An 18,835-nucleotide genomic window follows, 5' to 3' on the forward strand; every position below is an offset into this window, starting at 1 on the left:
GTGTATCCGAGTTCATCCCACATCGAAGACGGTGGCCACGAGCGCCGACTTTTCTTCTGGTTGTTGTGTCGCCTATATTAATTCTAACACTCACGAAAATTCGTGGCCACTTTGCTGTGTATTTCAAGATGCAGGCTTCTCAGTAGGAATGACGACCGCAAGCGAGCATTTTTCACGATAGGAGTGCGCTGACAAACACGGACAAGACGGCAAGCACTCAGGCGGTGTTGCACCCAGTCGGCGTGCTAGCGATGCATAGAAGGAAAGAGTGAAAGGAAAGGGTGAATGAAGAAAACGGTGTAAACGCCACTTTCCCCCGCTGGACCTAGCCCGACCGCGTTCCTTCGGCGGCAGCGACGGAGGGAGACAAGGAGGACAATAGTGACCCTACTGCTTTTCCCCGTATTCCGAGAGCAGCCAATTCGACACAGCAGGTTATAGCTGCCTGAGTGCTTGGCTGATAGCTTTGACCAGGCCCACGTGGGTGCGTGGAGGAGAGGCGAGTGGGGGCTGAAGGACGAAAAGTTAAGCGGAAAAAAAAATCCGGAATGCGCCGTGCCAACTACAGGCAAAGACAAGAGGAAAAGCCAAAACGTGCAATAAATTTTTTTTTTCTGTCAGGGGCATTCATACAAGGAGCTTACTAAACATGCACGAAAAAACAAATATATTGGAATAGGAGCATGATTATTATGTCACCGCAACATGCCATGCATGCTAAACAAACAAGCAAAAGTATCACTAATACATATGCGCTCCATCTCGATGCAATATAAAACGGTTCCATCAACTCTGTGGCACTGTAATTATCGATTCCCCTCGGAATCCTGATCATCCAAAGCCGCGGAGCGTACATGCAAAATATACAATGCGCAGACAAATTCGCAATACCGTTGCTTCTTATGGAAAGCTCATGTTTCCATGCACGATCAATAAAGCAGCGGCTAATGTTATGCGACTTCCCCTGCTTGCTACGTGGTGCACTGGCTTTTCTCTTTAGGGGGCGCATTTCGCTGAACGCGAAGTACAAAAATGGCGGTGTACCATGCATGCAGTTGGCACGGGAGAGCATATTTCTGGTTCCTGCGCAGTGTGCCTGTGATCAGTGCATTAGTTTTCAAAACACGTTGTTCAATATCAGCAAGTCGTAGAGCACTAAAAACCGACAAGGGGAAAATTGGCTTATTACGGGCCAATGTCCTCCAAGGAAAGCCAACTATTAACCCATATTGGCAAATCCGTTCGAAAGTCGGTCCAATAATTCCCGCCTTGTTGAACGGCAGTGCCAATATTGTTTACTGACTGCGTAATGTGGGCCAACATTGGATCTCTATCAGAATGGCACAGCCAATATTGTTTACTGACTGTGTATTGTGGGCCAACGTTGGATCTCTATCAGAATGGCACAGCCAATATTCGCGCTACGCTGTTAACCTTAGGCCATCATTGGGCCAGGATTCAGAATGGCACTGCCAATATTGGAACCACGCTGTTAATCTTGGGCCGTCATTGGGCCAGGAAGTGCCAATATGTTTCCAACGTTGGCCCGACCTGACGTGCCGCCTGGGACCCGACACGGTTTGCCGTTTACCACGAGGTCTCGAATGTACTGTTCTAGCAAGTTCAGATTTTCCTCGTTACTAGATAGTGACATCAGCACTAGATTGGGATTTTTGCACCACACGGAGATATGCCCCGTTTGCTGGCAGTTGTAGCAAACGACTGGTTTCTTTGCCTCGAAAGCTTTTTTCTTTTGCCTTTCTGCCCTCTGTTAGGGTGACTCCTCCCTTCCCTTGCTGTTCTCATCCTATTTTTCACCGAATGTGACCTTTCCTTTGATTTATGCTGATTCGACTTCGACCATCGCTCTGGCTTGTCGGGTCTGCATTTATTCACCTCCTTCTTAGGAGCTTCGTTGCCTTCGAACGCACGGCGAGTTACATACTCCTCAGCGAGATCGGCCGCTCTCGTGATATATAGTGTCTACGCCTGGCTTATCCTGAACCCAATACTTGATGTTTACTGGCAGCCGGCGGTAGAACTGTTCTAAAGCAACGCACTGCATTGATTTTTCGGCGTCGCCGAGTGCACCCTCTTCTCTGAGCCATTCTTTCAGGTTTACCTCCAAGGTGTATGCAAAATCTGAGTATGACTCACTTTTGGTCTTTTCGGCTTCCCTGAATTTTCGCCTGAATGCTTCTGCTGATAATCTATACTTTTTAAGCAGATTCGCTTTGACTTCATCGAAGTCCTTTGCTTCTTCTTTCCCCATGCGGGCGATGATATCAGCTACCTCACGTGGCAGTAACGTAAGCAAGCGTTGCGGCCACGTGTTTCTTGCGAATTTTGCTGTACCAGAAAAAGACCTATGTCCGCTACTACTGCGTAGGGTACCATCAAGTCTGTCATTCTGCGCTCGCTTTCACGTGCCTCTGTGCTAGGTCTTTAAGTATTTTGAGCTTTCAGGAGCTCAATTCAAGGCGCTTCATTTCGAGGTCGCGCTCTTCTTTGGCCTCACGTGCTGCCCGCTCGCGCTCCTCTTTTTCTTCGCGTGCTGCTCGCTCGCGCTCTTTTTTTTCTTCTAGGCGCTTACGCTCCTCTTCCTTAAGCACAATGCTCTCTAGGCATTCCTTTAGTTCATCGTCTTCTGCCCCGGTCGTTTCTATCGCCTCAATGATCTCCGGCTTTCTCTTTGATTCGGCAATTTGAAGGCCCAACTCTGGCCAAGCTAAACAATTCCGGCTTCTTTAGTGCCTTCAAGTTCATGGCTGCCCTTAGTGCTGCTAACTCTTCACTCTATAACAACCTCGACGTACTCAAAACTTCCGTCAACGGTTAAAGAAAAATCACTGCTCTGTACTCCCCCCCCCCCCAAAAAAAAAAGTTACGTAAAGCCAAGTGATATCTTAGTGAAGAAAAGCCGTGCACTCATCATATGCATTCATGAATCCTGACACCTTCCTTCCGAACGTCGTCACCAGGACGAAGAGGCTACGATCTCGTAGATGTCGTCCAAAGTTGGGGTCTCCAGGGTAGCGTATCCCACCGCTGCCGACCAGTTGTTGCGACGTCTGTTTATCGAAGCTCGACCGACGTTACTATTGGGTAGCCTGGCGTTGTCGGCGGGCTGCAGATATCCGGTAGACCATGGCAACCAGGCACGGACGAGACGACCTCTAGTGCGAAACTTGCATGGTTTATTCAATGGTTGGTGAAGATGAGAAGAGGATGAAATCAAAAAGTACATTGCGGGGCCTCTTAAATAGGCCCCCTAAAATTGTAGGCGGGATCTTGCTCACGTCAACGTCACGTGACCCGCACTGCGTCTGGTTGTGGTTGGGTGGCTGCTCCACTTTCTCAGGTGACGTTGTTTTGCGGCTGGTCCCACTTTCTCCGGTGAGCCTAGACGGGCCCGCCTCCGCAGGTGGCACTCAGCAGGTGACGTTGTAAGTCCTCGTCGTGGCTTTGCAGCAGGTTCCACTTTCGGTGGGCATTTCTTCTAGGCGACGTTGGTTCTCGGAAAACGCTGAGAGTTCGTGGATGGGGTCCCTCCTTGAGTCGCGCCGTTTGTGAAAAGGGTTCTCCCGCACACACACAAAGGGGCCTGTGAACACTGCGGGCGTCCGCCCGACCGGCACCCACTCGAGACAACTATAGCAAATTAGCGGTCCATTCTTCGTTTCAATGAAGCATGATGGTCCAGCATCCTTTTTACCTGGGGTGCTACACGCCAACCGTTACAGGGGGCGGGTGGGAACGGTATTGGCTAGCGATTCTTTTCGTCAGGTGTTTGAGCTCCTTCCCTAGGGGAACAGGCGCTTTACTCTACAGAATTTAAGTGATATTTTAACGGCATTCTGGAGGGCATTTACACTGTTCACGTCGAATAGGGTCTGAAGTTATTATGCATAAGGTCGTTTTATAATGCTGTTTAACACATTCGGCACTCTGTTGTTCACTAGTCTAGCTCCCTTGTAACATGTATTGTCCCGCGGATTTCAGCGATCCGCCTCCGCGGCCGAGCGAAGAAACTCGGCTATTGCTGGCTCGTGCTAAACCACGCGTGCAACTGAGCGAGCTAAGACGAAGAAGAAGGCTCCTTACCAAGCTCCGGACGCAAGAGACCACAATGGCAAGCCTGGGTGCTTGAAATTTCCTAGATGATGCTCTAACGCCGGCGTAACATAGCGATTGAATCGCGATTCTGCATCGCTCCGACTCTTTTCGTTAAGGCTGGTCGCTTTGTTCAGGTTGCATAGTTGTGTTTTTTGCGAAAGGTTAACAGCGCGCCTAGCGACCTAGCAACCCAGGAATTTTGGACATTTCCCCTTCAACCATCTGTCGAGCTTCACCATAATGCACTAGTGTAGCTCAATGGGCAGCATTAATAATAATAATAATACTAATACTAATACTACTACTACTAATAATAATAATAAATATTGGCCGAATTTCGACAGATTTCAGTGATCGACAGTGTTCGAACAAGGGATGTTTCTGGACTTTTGTACTTAGAAGCCAGCGTTTCGGCAAGCGCAGCAACTGACGAAGCTCCCTCCTTTCGTCAGTACAACGTTGTCAGGACAGGTGACCACCCTGACGAAGACGTTTCCTTTTGCCTTGGCTCCAGAGACGCCTCTTGATCGAACACTTCTGTGATCACTAGTCTTCATCATAAGTGTCCTTGGGCCTTGTTTGGATTTCTATCGGTGAGAATGACGGAACAAGGTGATTGTCCTTTCCGCGACCAGATACGTGTACATTAAAAGAGAGCAGTTGTTGAATAATATGATAAATGCGCCGTAGCATTCTCCATAAACAAGCAAGGGCAGGGGATTGGGGTAATTTGGCGGAGCAGGTTGTTTCGCAGTGTGTTAGACTATGAGTCTGCAGAGTGTGAAGACGTAAGACCATAAGACCGTAGACATTCTAAGACGGTATATGTAGACCTCGCAGAAAAACTTTTGTAGTGGTAATGCACACCGTGTAATCAAATAAATTGTGTGAGGCTGTTCCCACGCAGTCTCCATTCCTGATTCTCTGGCCATAACCGGCGCATTTAGCATGGCGTGTTAGACCGGAATGGAAAATGCAACATAAAAAATCGTTTTAGGCGGGAGGAACATAATACGATATGGCATCCAATCGCGCGATGCCTCAGGTATGAGCACTTCGTCTGTTGGTACACCTGCTGGAGTCTGTGGGGAAAACGATCGTTGGACACGGTTGGTGGTACTCGTTCTGTACGTATCTACTGCGACACCTAGCAGTGTCCAAAACGTCCTTGGGTCCTTGTGGAACATGGTGGAAATTTCGGCGCAGTAATATTAGTGCGACATATAGCACACTTCAAGTCTCTCGCGCAGTCTTGCCTTGTGTCCCCTGATTTACACGTGTATCAAAATTATAAGAATGACTTTATTTCTCATAAAACAAATTCTATGGTGGGGTTCTCGGTAAGAAGTTGCGCGCAGGCAACTTGACCAGCCCAAAAACTCATGAAAGGCAACATGAGGCAGTGGGCGCTCACATGTGATTGCACAGTATACGGTAGACGTGAACTTACAAAAATGTATGTATACAATAGGGAAGTAATACATTTTAATAATTACAAAAACAAGTAGTCTGTGTGCACAAAAAAAATATGAAATTTAAACATGATCATGACAGATTAGTTTAAAGCATTGCTTAGGGGAAAAAAAGCTGTACATAGCACTATGTTCAGTACAGCACATACTCAGAAATTCGATCCGCGACTATGCATAAAAGGCACGGCTGCTACTTCTGTTGCAGGTTGTTGGAAATCTGTTGGAAGCTTAATTATTGGATGCCTTGGATATTGGATCGCATTGTTTCTACAAAGGGTGGGCGAATAGTCGAAGTTTCGAACACGAATCGAATATTTAAGTATTCGTATATGCTCTATTCCGTATTTTCGAATATCGAAACTAACCAAATATTTCACGACAACCGTCTGTTAAAGTCACTTTGCTGTTCTCTGTCTGCTGAAGGAGTCTCGCAAATTACCAGAAGTAAAACAAGGACAGAAGTTCGAAGCAGTGCACAATCAAAATGGCCGGGTAATGCAATTGCTTTGTTTTCGGTTTCGCGACGGAAGCCTACATGAAAACCGGTTATTATTGTTGTAGTCTGTAATTCAGCCTTTCATGCAGTCTGGTCACGTAGCAGTTTTATCTTTTACGCTAAAACCAGTGGATATATTTCTTGAAACGGGCCATCTTACATGTGTCCATAGCATACAAATTCCGCAAGTCTTTTCTTTTTCTACAACTTGTGACCTTTTTTTAACAACCATTCATTTAGTGTTTTTTTTTTTAGAAAGCTATAGTCATACAGAAGCCATTCATCCTTGGAAAGCTTGTTTGCAACCAACCTCTATGGATGTTGAGAGGCTGTGGAGAGGCTGATGTTGATTGTTGAGAGGCTGTTCCTGCAGTTTTTATTATTATTATTATTATTATTATTATTATTATTGACGAGTGATATATGCGTCTACTTTTGACTATTCGATTCGATATTCTATTCGTTATATTCGATGCTTACTATTTGTATTCGATTCATATTCAAACAATTTTATATTTGCAGTCTCCCGCCTCTCTCTCTCTCTCTAGTAGTCTTTACGGAAGTGTGTTTCGCGCGAGAATAATGTGTGCACCCATTCCTTCGCTGGCGTCGCAGGTGGAACGCAAGGCTGGCGACCGGGCGGGCTCCGAGGACGACGAGGACGGGGGCAGCCTGCTGCGCATGTCCGAGAACTCGCTCAACCTGTGCCTGCTGGGCGCCGCGGTCGGCGGCATGACGCTGGGATGGCACATCCGCAACCACGGCGTGTCGGCCCGCCTGTTGCAGCTGATAGACTTCCCGGGCGAGCTGTACATGCGCATGCTCGAGTGCCTCGTCATGCCCGTGGTCGCGTCCAGCATCGTCGCCGGTCTCGGCAGCGTCGACATCATGCTGGCCGGACAGATCGGGCTGCTCGCCATGCTCTACTTCGTGGTCGCCACCGGTGAGTCGTTCATTGCAGCGATGGCTCCCTCCTTACTGGGCCCTGCGTTATGGGCATCGCGTATAAGGCACCGAGAACCTTCGGAATATTCGCCGACAGCGCCACATTTCTCTCGCACCAAGCTCCTTCCATACTGGCGCCGCCGCGCTGATACTTGATAAGTTCTTAGTAGCGTATTAATTGCTATTTTGTGTACAGTACGTGTTGGAACAACAGCGGAGGCCAGTTTCCACGGGTCCATTGTTTGTACGTATACATAACCATACAGTGTGTGTCAGCTAACGCGGACTGTAAGCGGTACAAAGAAGGTTGACGAGATATGACGATGGGACCAATGCTGTTAGCAGTCGTCCTGCGTACACTGGTGAATTTTTCTCTTATCTTTGATTTGCTAATCATTCAAAACTAATCACACAAATATATAATTACTTGCATAATTGCGTAATCTCAAATGTCAAATGGCGCACCGCATTCGAAAGCATGATATTCAACACCTAGCTCGCTACATTTTCCCAAGTTATATTCGTTTCAAAGTTGTACCATAGGTTGTACCGCAAAACGACAGAAAGAATGCGAAGTGAAAGCGGGCGCACGTGACAGCAACGCTCTCCAAAAGGGGTTTAGAATCAACACCTACTCAATGGCTGACTTGGCGGCCGCGAGAAAGTGACAACGCACGCGCAGCTGTCAGCTGCTGCTACTATAGCAAGCCCGCTGCGACATGCTTTTTTTCAATATTTTTTTGCTTCGCCTCAGTCATATCGATTATTGCCCCCCTGAGCCGGTGAGTAACGCTCTAGCCAACCTGTATAGCAAACAGCATGACGCGGCTGCTTGCTCGTAGCAGCAGCCAACAGGCACGCCTTGTCACTTCTTCGCGGCCACCAAGCCAGCCATTGAGTAGTGTCGATTCCTTGAAACCCCTTGGCGCGCGCGAAAGCTTACGCAATTATGCAGTTATGCGTACAGGCAAATAAATCTGATAATTAGCTTAACAATGATAAAAGAAACATTCACCAGCGTGCTCAAGGCGACTACCAAAACACCGTTGAGCCCATCGTCGTAACTTGTGTTCCTTTTGCTTGGCCCGCGTTAGCTGCAGAGTACACAGCATACTTACGGCCGCAAACGCAATTGACGATTATAGGCGGTTCACGCGCCGCTGCGAATTTTACTGTGAGTGATACCGCGCTATATACCTACCTGTCACTGCTTCGGTGCAGGCATGGCGTCGGCCATAGGTATCGGCGTAGCGCTGGTGCTGGGACCACAGAACGAGCCCTACTGCCGGCGTCAGTTCAGCAGCCAGATTGACGGCTTCCTAGACCTGCTCAGGTAAGCACGCAACATTTCGCACAAACATTACTATACGCACTAAAAAAGAACACCGATGATTACGACACTTCCTAATGCGAAATTTGAGCGCAGCTCCATACGTGCATTCATTTCACGATATGCTGGCTGGCGCGGACAATCTGTCTCGTGCGGCACGTTGCAAACGGAGTGAAGTGTGGCGCGACTGCCTCGCTAATCGGGCGATCGCAATCGCGCAATCGCGCTAATCGGGCGATCGAAATCTGAAGATCGCGAGAGGCAGCGCGTGGGTGACGCGTGCGCGCGATTCACAGCAGCTGCCGCAGACAGACCTCCACTCATGCAGCTCTTTGTTTCCATATATGGCATCGGTGGACGCGCTCGCCGCATGCCTTAGCCGCGGCGTCATCGGTGAACAGACAACGGCGCGCTACTCTGGCGCTATCTCGTAGAGGTCGTACGTCGCCGCAGAGCCAGTCTTGCGCGGTACTACGATGTTCTTCTCACGCTTTCGCCCATGGAGGAAGGAAACTGAGGAGAGGCCCTACCCCCTCCGCGCGCTAGGAGAAAAGCGTGGAGGAAATGACGTAGTAGGTTCTCCTTTGTTTTGTTGTTTTTTATTTCTTTGCTGTAGTGGCCCCGCCTTTCGGGCCACAATGGCGGCTTTGTTATTGTTCTGTACGCTCACACGTGTTGCTCCGTAGGTTTCGTACCGTGGCAAAGGCGCCGTGCGGGCAGGTTTGCGTTGGTCTCTGTGATTTGTTGCGCTGGAATATCTGGACCGTGCTCTACCGGATGTTGCTGTGGCCAGCTGGGACAGGAGGAACTAAAGTTCGTGAAATGAACGCGCATGCAACGCTGTACGCAATGTGCCGCGCCACAGCAATGACTACGGACGAAGGAATATCCGCGGGAAATGTTGCCCTCTTTGGCAGAATCATGCTAACGTGCTAACGATTGCTTAGTATTGCTGCGGAGCGCGCGGGTCCGGGCAGCACGGTTGCGCGCAGCGCGGCGTGGTTTCGCGAGAAATGTAAACGAGAGGAGAGCAGGCCCGATAGGCGGAGCAACGCCATGAACAACGCCAACTTCCGGCTTCACTTTAGCTTCACAAAGAGTGACGTCAGGGCCTCTCCTTAGTTTCCTTCCTCCGTGCTTTCGCCATACCCTCCTCCTCCGCTTTCCTCCTCCCGCTCTCTTCGCTATCGCCGTCTTTCGTCCCCCGCTGCGCTCCGCGTCCCAAACGCGAAAACATACTTTGGAATCCCTGACGTCACGCTGACGTACCGGCGCTGGGGTTTCGGCGCGAAATTTAAATACTGATACTTGGACCTTCATTTTCTCATGTAATAATCAAACTATTTTTTTGAAATGACTGCTTGCAGGGTTCTCAAACGATGCTTCATTAGTCTAAACTGATTTATTGTTTCGCTTTAGTGTCCCGTTAAGCATCTGAAGGCAGGTGGGGCAAAACTAAAGAGACTCGGCATTTTGTGTGTTCTCTGCGGGGAGATCCTAACGTTGCGTGCACTTGCAACCATAGCGCCTGCAAAAAGAAAGCTGTCCGATTATTGTTAGGGTTATTTGAACTGAGACGTTACGGGATGTACGTGTAGCGAGCGCAGACGACAGAGAAGGCAAACTTCTCTGTCGCTTGGCGTGCCCCGATTGAGCTGCACATCGCTTCAATTAAGTTTGTAATCTTCTTGGAACGGAAGCAACTTAGGTACTGTTGAGCAAGAATATACAATGAATTGCCCGTTTAATGTGCATCGTTCTGTAATGGTGCTCACATGAAGTGCATGCACGGCTTTTCACATTCCACCTTATAAATTTCAGGCAATATTCTCACGAAGAGGCAAAGTGCTGTTTTGCTTGTAGTTCACTAGACAGTGCACGAACTTGATGTTATTCTCCATTTATAGAAAATACGGTTTTCGCCGCATTACTCCGTGACACGGACGAAAACAGCGGAGCGCACTGTGAGTAACCGTTGCCATTCGTCCTTCCGTTGCTGTCTTTCCTACCAGAGACTAAAGACTATACTTTCCGAAATTTGCACTCGGCACGCATACTCATGCAGTTAGTCCCTTGAGGGACGAAAGCTCCGCTTTTAGGACGAACTGTCGTCCGCACCACGTATAGCACAGTCAGGCTGGAGCATGGGAGCGCGAGCACGCACTTAAGCCCTGTCGTGCACGAAGCAAGTTTCGCTGCGCATATATGAACTACAGTTGCACGTATACACAGCGGCGGCTCTGCTACGTATAAGCGTAGATACCGCCGCGGGGTGCTGCGACGATTCCACTGACTGAGCGCACTGTGGCTCGCTGAGGACAACTGCGTTTGGCGGATACGTTTGGCGCGTTGTAGGCGCCTTCAAAATCCGAAGTATAGTGGCGTGTATGCGTTAACATCCAAAATCAAATTTGAACTGCGCGTCAGCGTGACGTTCAGTAGGCGCAGCGTTGTGGACACACCCCGCTCCGCCGTAGCCTTCGCAGTGCAAGGCATTGAAGAACGAGCGGAAACACCGGGAAGGGCGTATTTGATTGCCAATAACTCCCCTTCTGCTGAAAGCATTGAAGTACTTTTTGCGGCGAAGTATTTTTAAATAGCCTATTTTAACTTCAAATGCATTTCTCCACTTCGATAAACAGTGGTTCAGGGCCCCTTCAATTTCGCGATTTCTGCATGTGTATATATAAGATGAATAATAAAAAAGTTCCAGTTTTCTAGTTTTATCAGACGTATAAATTGCAGTAAGCATTCGCTTACTAATTAACAAGCATGGTGTCACGTGTGCACGGGCACATCTCACTCTATGACCGTGAACACTCGCTGTCACAACGCCGGCGTGATGAAGAGCGGCAGCAGCGGCGAGCGAATTGCCCTTCGTGCTGCCTATAGCTCTCGCTTCAACGAGAGCTAGTCGCGCGAGAACGCAGCTCACGCGAAGCCTTCCATGCGCCTAGCCTTTGTACCCACCGCAGATTACCGCCAACACGGGACACAGGAACGCGCGTGGACGCGCTCGGCCGCACCATTCGCAGCTGTGTCCGGACTGGAGTAAACGGACGCTAACGTGTCCCCCTTCACCCCCCCCCCCCTCCTAGCGCGCGCTCACCTCCCCGCTTTCCCCACTTGGGCGTACGATCAGACTGCGCGCATCCGCCTCACCCCACTCCTCTGTGCACGCGACTTGGATTTTATAGAGCAGACCAGGGCGACGCTGACGGCGGAAATTCGCCTGGACTGTCCATATAGTAACTGTCGCAGTAGAAGTTAATTAGTGATCATATTTAACTAAATACCTAGACATTTCGACTACTCATTCAGGTGATTTCCGAATCTTCCAATAATGCACCTGGAAACGTGGAGCAGCCCTAACTTTCACAGGCTATATAAAAAAAAGTGCTTTATAACTGAAAAAAAAACAACATACTGTTGGCTAAAACTGCAAACATCTTTACTTCCCAGGAACCTCTTCCCCGACAACTATCTCGCAGCTTGCCTCCTCTCCTCGGTGAGTGAACGCAGCGGTCGAGCGCATGCGCGAACTGAATGCGAAGTTGGTCAGTCGAATAGAATGAAGCTTTTCGACGTCATCCTTGTCACATCGTGGAAAAGTGTTTGGAGCATAATAATAAAAGAAGCAACTTAAGGTGCACAATTTGTGAGCGAAGAATGAAGGGAATCAACGGGTCCCATTTCAAAGCGCATAACTTTCTTTGACGCATGGAGAGTCGCACGACACATGCCTATAACTACACTTAAGGATTCGATAACGTGTGTGAGAGTGGCGCATGCCTAATGGCTAAATCAGTGAAAATCGAGAAAATCAAAATTGAATATAACGCGCTATTTCACTAAAAAGTTCGTCTGATTTAGGAACACTGACGTTACATGTTTACTGTAAAACTTAAGCGCGAAAAAATTACACAACGGCACACGGAACAGACGAGGACACGCGCTACGACCAACTGTTTATTCCTGTCAACAATACTTTACCGGTTTAGGCGCTCTTTCGAGCACATGCGTCACGCCACTCCTTCAAGCGAAAGTGCGAAGCCGTTTGGGCTAAACTATCGCGCGTGTCAGAAGAAATCCCTCGGGAAATCGAGCTCGGCCCTATGCGAAACATTAGACGGCTCACTTAGAGGCAGATAATTAAGGGAAATGAGACGTCCGCCCAATCGTAGCAATTGCTACAAAGGCAGATAGTTGAGCGCTTCGAAATGAAGGCTTCCAAGGACAACCGAGCCGTGTTACTTGCAGATCTCGTGATTAATTTTTTGTCCCGATTCTTCGTAGATGTATATTGGTTTAGTTTAACTGAGGCACCATATCGATCGCTTTCGCTGCAAAAAAAGACATATCATTTCTTTTTCTGCTCTTTTTTTTTCAGCGCACCTACATCGCTCCGCAAAACGACAGTGGTGAGCTTCTTCTTGCACTCATTCTATTTTAGGGCTGCGCGAATATTCATAACTTTCGATTAACGAGTCGAATAGGGTCCTATGCGATTCGGCGTAGGCATCAAGCATGAGAGTAGTGGAGGAGCAGGCTACGTCGATCAGGGAGCCAGATTTCACCGGCTATGCAGCGACTATTCGCAGCTGCTTATTTGCTAGCGTTATTAGAACGGTTTGTGAACAGCGTATTTTAGTAATTGCGAAAACTTCTGTTCTCTATTAAAAAATTATTCGACGTTCGATTCGATTCCTTCTGATATTGTTCGATTCGTATTCGATGTGAAAAATTGCTATTCGTGCCCCTGTTTATTTCACGGGGTATGCACGTGACTGGCTATTTGCCCTGAAGCATTTTATGCGTGCAATCCACCAACCACCACAAATTGTAAGCTACCGCCTGTGGCGAATAACAGTTCCGTCTCTTCAGCTTCATTACTTGAAGAGCTACAACAGATCATAATATGTCATTAACTATATCGTCAGAGTCCTGTCTATAATTAAGAAAATGTTGCGGAGGTGGAATCTGTTAATAATTAATACATATTTATTAATGCGAAAGCATTCCTCGGTGAGCTCCCCAGCCCTGTCACGCGAAAAGTGGAATGCACCTTGCATCCGCACAAAAATGCGTAATTTGGAAAGTTAATGACATCTAATCGTTTTGATAGTGTAAATGTAGATGGTTGTGAGCTTTTAAACGATGAGGAACAATTAAAAGCAAAAATATTTAATGAAAAGAGAATACCCATAGAGATAACATAGGGCTCCTTAGAAAATGCATCGGGAAGCTTATAGTAGGGGTGGGTTAAATCGAAATTTGCATGTGGGCCAACTTGAGGCTGGAGGGTGGCCCAACTGAAATTTGGGGGTGCGCCTCCTCGAAATTAGGGTTTGACCCAGCTTGAAATTTGGGGTTGAATCTACTTAAATTTGGAGGTTGGCCAACTTTGGATGTGGGCCAACTTGTGATTTTGGTGTGGCCCAGTATCCAGTGGAACGCTGAAGAGTGTCTTTCAACTTACGGACACCTCGCTCGCGGGCAAGCGAGCGCGTTGAGACGCATGGCGCGTTTTCATCGGGCGTTATCGAGGCCACGACCGAGGCGCAGTCAGAATGCAGGCGAAGTAAAAACGAAGTCACAGCCGCGCCAAACAATGCTTACGCGTTAGTAGACAATTAGAACTTTCTGCAGTTTCTTTTTTAAATCGAAATTGTGTTTCTGTTTATTGAAAAACATTGGCGTTCAGCGCAATTTTGCCGTGCAAGCATACGTATATGCAGGGGAGGCTGTTGGTTAATATAAATATACCGCCGCAAACTTTTAACGGCGGATGTCTCGAAACTGCACACCCTGTAAAGTTTTACAGTTTCACATTCCAACATTTTAAATGAAAACCGACAGTCTGGCAAGAGTGATGCCTTCAGGTCGCATGTGCAGGTTTATTCACCATTTGCCTTCACCTAAACAGATCACGCAGTCGTGACGCCTGCGGCAGAAAGGATGTTGCACATCCGCCGCCTAGGTTTGTGAGTGGCGGCGCTGGCTAACACTCTCAGGGTTAGTTCTAGTAGTAAAACATAAGTACCCCAGAAAGAGGATGGGAAAACGGTGCCGCGGTAGCTCAATTGGTTAGAGCATCTTCGCGTATTGCGAAGAATGTGCTCTTATGTCACCTGATATGGTGGCTGGACACCTGCGACCAGTTTTTTTCATCCACTTTCATATCCATAAATTTATTATTACTTTAATTCATTTAGTAAACACAAGTAATTTTCCCTATGTTGTCCTTGGCGTCCTTGTTGGCTTCTGTATATATATATATATATATATATATATATATATATATATATATATATATATATATATATATATATATATATATATATATATATATATATTTATACCACTAGGTGGCCCGTACACTTTCATATATATATATATATATATATATATATATATATGAAAGTGTACGGGCCACCTAGTGGTATAAATTCGAGAAGTGGTGAAACCAGATTGAAACCGCAGATGCATATAGGCAGATCTCCCAAGAAGCGGAAAGAGTTAGTCTCATCAGCGTTGTGCAGCAAAGAACGCCTCGATGGTTTCACATTCTCTCGGTTCCGCGGCACTGGGCGTTGGAGTTGCGCAAATTTTGACATACAGTTATTTCATTCCACAGGTTCAACCATGCAGGTTGCAGTACAGTCGTAGCAGTCGCCTATCAGACCTGTTGCACGGCGTATCGCGCGTACTTGCGTCATGTCGTTGGTTGTCTCCAGTGGGAAACACGTGTGCGTGAAAACCATATTCGATGTGCCGTGTGCCGTATACACGACGCGTCAGGAACACGGCTGCTCGCCGGATTGAAACCTGTTGGAAACCTCATCGAAGTTTGTCATAAATGTTTTGGATGCTTGTTTGGCACGACAATATTCGTACGGTAGATCCGACGGTTTCTGCGCACGTTTTTTTTTTAATATATTGTGGGGTTCTCACCCGTGCTCTTGGGAAAAAGGAACGACAAGACACTAGGGAAAACAATCGCAAGGGCATTTATTGCACCTTTCATAGATGAATGCATGCTAGCCGAGTTGCTATCCACAAAACATGCCGATGGGCGCGCGAAAAATCGCGGAAGTCCGACTCACCGCGACCGGATAACGAGCGAATATGTTCGCCCCATGCTGGACACCAACGCCTGGTCGTTCGCGCGTATGGTCACGCGAACGGTGGCGCGTTCAAACGCTCGTGTTCGTCCATTCCTGAGTAGGCCTCACGAGACGGTCTCGCAGAAGCATGGATCGGCCCATGCGCAGAACGTCCGCGCTGCTAGCCGAACCCGAGCCGAAGAGGAAGAAGAGCCTTCTTTCCGCGCCCAAGTAACCCCGTAGTTAGATGGCATTAGCAGAGCCACATTCACGCCATCTCTCACAATTCGCTTCAACCATAGACTGCCGCTGGCACCAGGCCACGCGGCGAAGCCGGATTACAGGAGACGGGTGCTATGCGGGAAAACAGCGTATCAGGGGACGCGTGAAAGTCACGCATCCCAACAATATATATTTGCCTCCTTTCCGAGGTCTGGTGGGCGAAGATATTGAATGCTTGCCTCCTTTCCGAGGCCTGGTGGACGACGAAAATATTTACCTGGTGATGAACGATCGGACCAACATCCTGGGCCTCCTGTCTGTGTCGGTGATGCTGGGCGCCGTGCTGTCGGTGACGGCGAGCGAGTCGGACTCGCTGCTCAACCTTTTCGTGGGCCTGAGCAACGCCACGGTCACGGTGTCCCAGCTGACGGCCTGGGTCTCGCCCGTGGGCGTCTTCTTCCTGGTGGCCACCCGGCTCTCGCAGACGAGCGAGCTGGACCACGCGTTCGTAGCCATGCGCACGCTCCTGCTGGTCAGCGTGGCCGCTCTGGCCGCCTACGGACTCGGGCTTCTGCCAGTCTTGTACGTGCTCGTCACCAGGAAGGTAACTGGCTCGTCGCCTTGGCATGTTTGGCTGCGTCGAAAGACGCAACAGGGTTTGTTACCGCTCGTGGATGTCTGCAGCGCTCCGGAATTAAAAACGGTATTGTTGCGACGCTGCCCTGTTGGCGCCAATTATGAGTAGTTTTTCTTGTGCCGGTGCCGCCGGCGCACACAGTTTGTATACGGAGTTTGTATACTCTTTACGGAGTCGGTTTTCTGCAGCATAAATTTGCACATATTTGTATGGAAATGAGGGGCTTTTTATTGGTTAAGATATGTGGCTCACAAAACTCCATTTGCTACTGCGGTAACGATTAATGTTAGTACAGTTGTTAGTGCACGCTTATAGCTACGCGTCTCCATCACGGCCGCGTTGGAGTACGCGCGCTAGCTCTCCGTAATGGTATCTTCGACTGGTCGCCCCCATCCCCCGAAGCAGTCGGGCAGATTCGGCGTTCCCCGAACTCGGAGGTAGAGGACGAGCGCGCAAGCCGAACGTGTGATTCGCATGCGAAACCCACGGGACTACTACCAACGTCCAATGTTTCGCCTATCCCAAGCTCCCGGTGGTGGTGGTGGTAAACATTTATTGTTTGAGCCTCTTTACAACATTACTTGTGAGGGGGCTCAGGAGCGCGTAGGGTGTCCGGGAGTTTGTGGCCCTCGGCGACCCTCAGAGCCCAGTCCACCAGCCGTATTTGGTCGGCTGGGTTGGAGCTAGACACCGCGGTCTCCCATCCCTCTACGTCGGTGAGTTGCCACTCAGAGGGTGGCTGGAGCTCAGGGCATAAGAACATAATGTGATGGAAGTTAGCTCTAGGTGCGCCGCAGAGCGTACATTCCTGTTTATATAGGCCTGGATGAACCAGGGCGAGAAAAGCTGCCGGCGCTGAGGATAAAACTGGCTGACGCGCCGGTGGGGCGAGCGTTCGTTGAGACGCCAGCATACGATGGCCTAGGTTGCCTAGGTCACGGTGGACCGTAGCCGACAGCGGCGACTCTTTGTTCTTATGACATTGCGGAAAACGGGAAACGCTCTCAATATCGACGACTGCTCCGACGACAGCGCTCGGGGCGCCTCAGAGCTCTCGAAGGTGAATGAGAGCTTTGTGAGAGCGATCGAAAAGAACCAGGCGAACGCAGGGCGCGCAGGCTCTTTCAATCAGCCGAAGACAACGCCGCTCGCGAGAGCGGTCTAGACTTATTCTGACCGATAGGCGGCGTCGAGGAGTGCAGCAGCACCCGCTTCGAGCTCCGCAATATCTATGTTTTTCGTTGGTTATAGTTCCAGTAACCGACCGAAATTGTGTATCACCAGAACCGTGAACGTCTGCGGAACCCAGGGACATAATCCTCTTGGACCTAGGCCTGTTTCCGGCGGCTCCACAATTTCAAGAAGCTACCAGGTGCACGGCGTCGGGGATAGCATGCATCAGAGCTAAGGTGCGGCGGCGACCGCCGCGTCGCGTCGGTTTGGCGTCTGACGCACGACACGGACGCATATGGCGTCTCAAGAAATCGCTTCTGTTGCGGCAGGCGCCTCAAATGGCGCGCCGTCCCAACTGAAACCCGCTACGGAGGAAGACGGCATGGATTTTTCTGAAGCCTTAACTCCTCGTAAAGATGAAACTGCTGCAACGCTTCTCACGGACGCTGAGGACCTGCGGCGAGAACGAGAGAACTCGACGAAGAGGGATGGCACACGGTGCTGACGCTCCGTCGAAAACGGCAGCAAGCGAAGGAACGCCTGCAGGCGAAACGGAACGAGCCTTCGCAGAAGGAACAGAACTCACCCCCCATCCGCCGACGCAGGATGCGACGGAGCAAGCTACCACCACTGCCGCGGGATGACTTCAAGATCATTCTCCGCCCGCACCAAGGACTCCCGTTGAAAACTCTAATCAGCCCGATGCTCGCAGAAGCAGTGATGGCGGCCTGCCACTACAAAGTAAAGGGTGAGCATTTTATACTGCGCATAAAACAGGGCTCAAACATAGCAATAGTCTCTACGTTTGAGGAAGAGACAGCTAATCTCCTACGCAAGATCACAGCTCTCACAGTCAATGGCAAGACGCACCCGTTCAATGCGTATGTTGCCGCAGGAGAAGGCGCCGTCAGAGGTGTCATTCATGGACTCCCGCCGCACACACCCGGAGAGACAAGGCAAACCTCCGAGTCCGTACCCAGGGAATCGAGATAATCCAGGCGATAATGCTAGGGGACTCGAAGAGCGCAGTCATCACTTTCCTCGGCACGGTCCTACCGCGATTCGTCTACTATTGCGGTGGGGAAATGGCGTGCCATCCATACCGCAACTCGGTGCAAGATTTGTCACAGCATCGGCCACCGCACGGATGTTTGCCCGCAACCGGACACAAAAGTGTGTGGAATCTGTGGGGAGCTCGAGCCCGAAGACGGACACGAGTGCTCGCCGCGATGTGCCGCTTGCGGGGGGCAGCACCTCACGGGCGACCGAAGCTGCAAAAAACGCCTGAAGCAAACACGACCACAAGGCCGGCCGAGAAACGGAGCGCACAACGCTGCC

The 18,835-nt window shown here is 49.4% G+C and overlaps 1 protein-coding gene across 1 annotated transcript; it reads left to right on the forward strand.

Annotated features, from left to right (window-relative positions):
* Nucleotides 1–5,452: 5,452 nt before the first annotated feature.
* LOC126539627 (neutral amino acid transporter B(0)-like) lies at nucleotides 5,453–16,432 on the forward strand. The gene is made up of 5 exons (XM_050186514.2): nucleotides 5,453–7,027; nucleotides 8,251–8,362; nucleotides 11,822–11,867; nucleotides 12,750–12,780; nucleotides 15,939–16,432. Exons 1-5 carry the CDS (start codon nucleotides 6,508–6,510, stop codon nucleotides 16,430–16,432), a joined length of 1,203 nt encoding a protein of 400 aa, XP_050042471.2. The 5' UTR covers nucleotides 5,453–6,507.
* The last annotated feature ends 2,403 nt before the right edge of the window (nucleotides 16,433–18,835 follow it).

Source organism: Dermacentor andersoni, chromosome 11 (assembly GCF_023375885.2).
Source record: "Dermacentor andersoni chromosome 11, qqDerAnde1_hic_scaffold, whole genome shotgun sequence".
Classification (NCBI taxonomy): Eukaryota; Metazoa; Arthropoda; class Arachnida; order Ixodida; family Ixodidae; genus Dermacentor; species Dermacentor andersoni.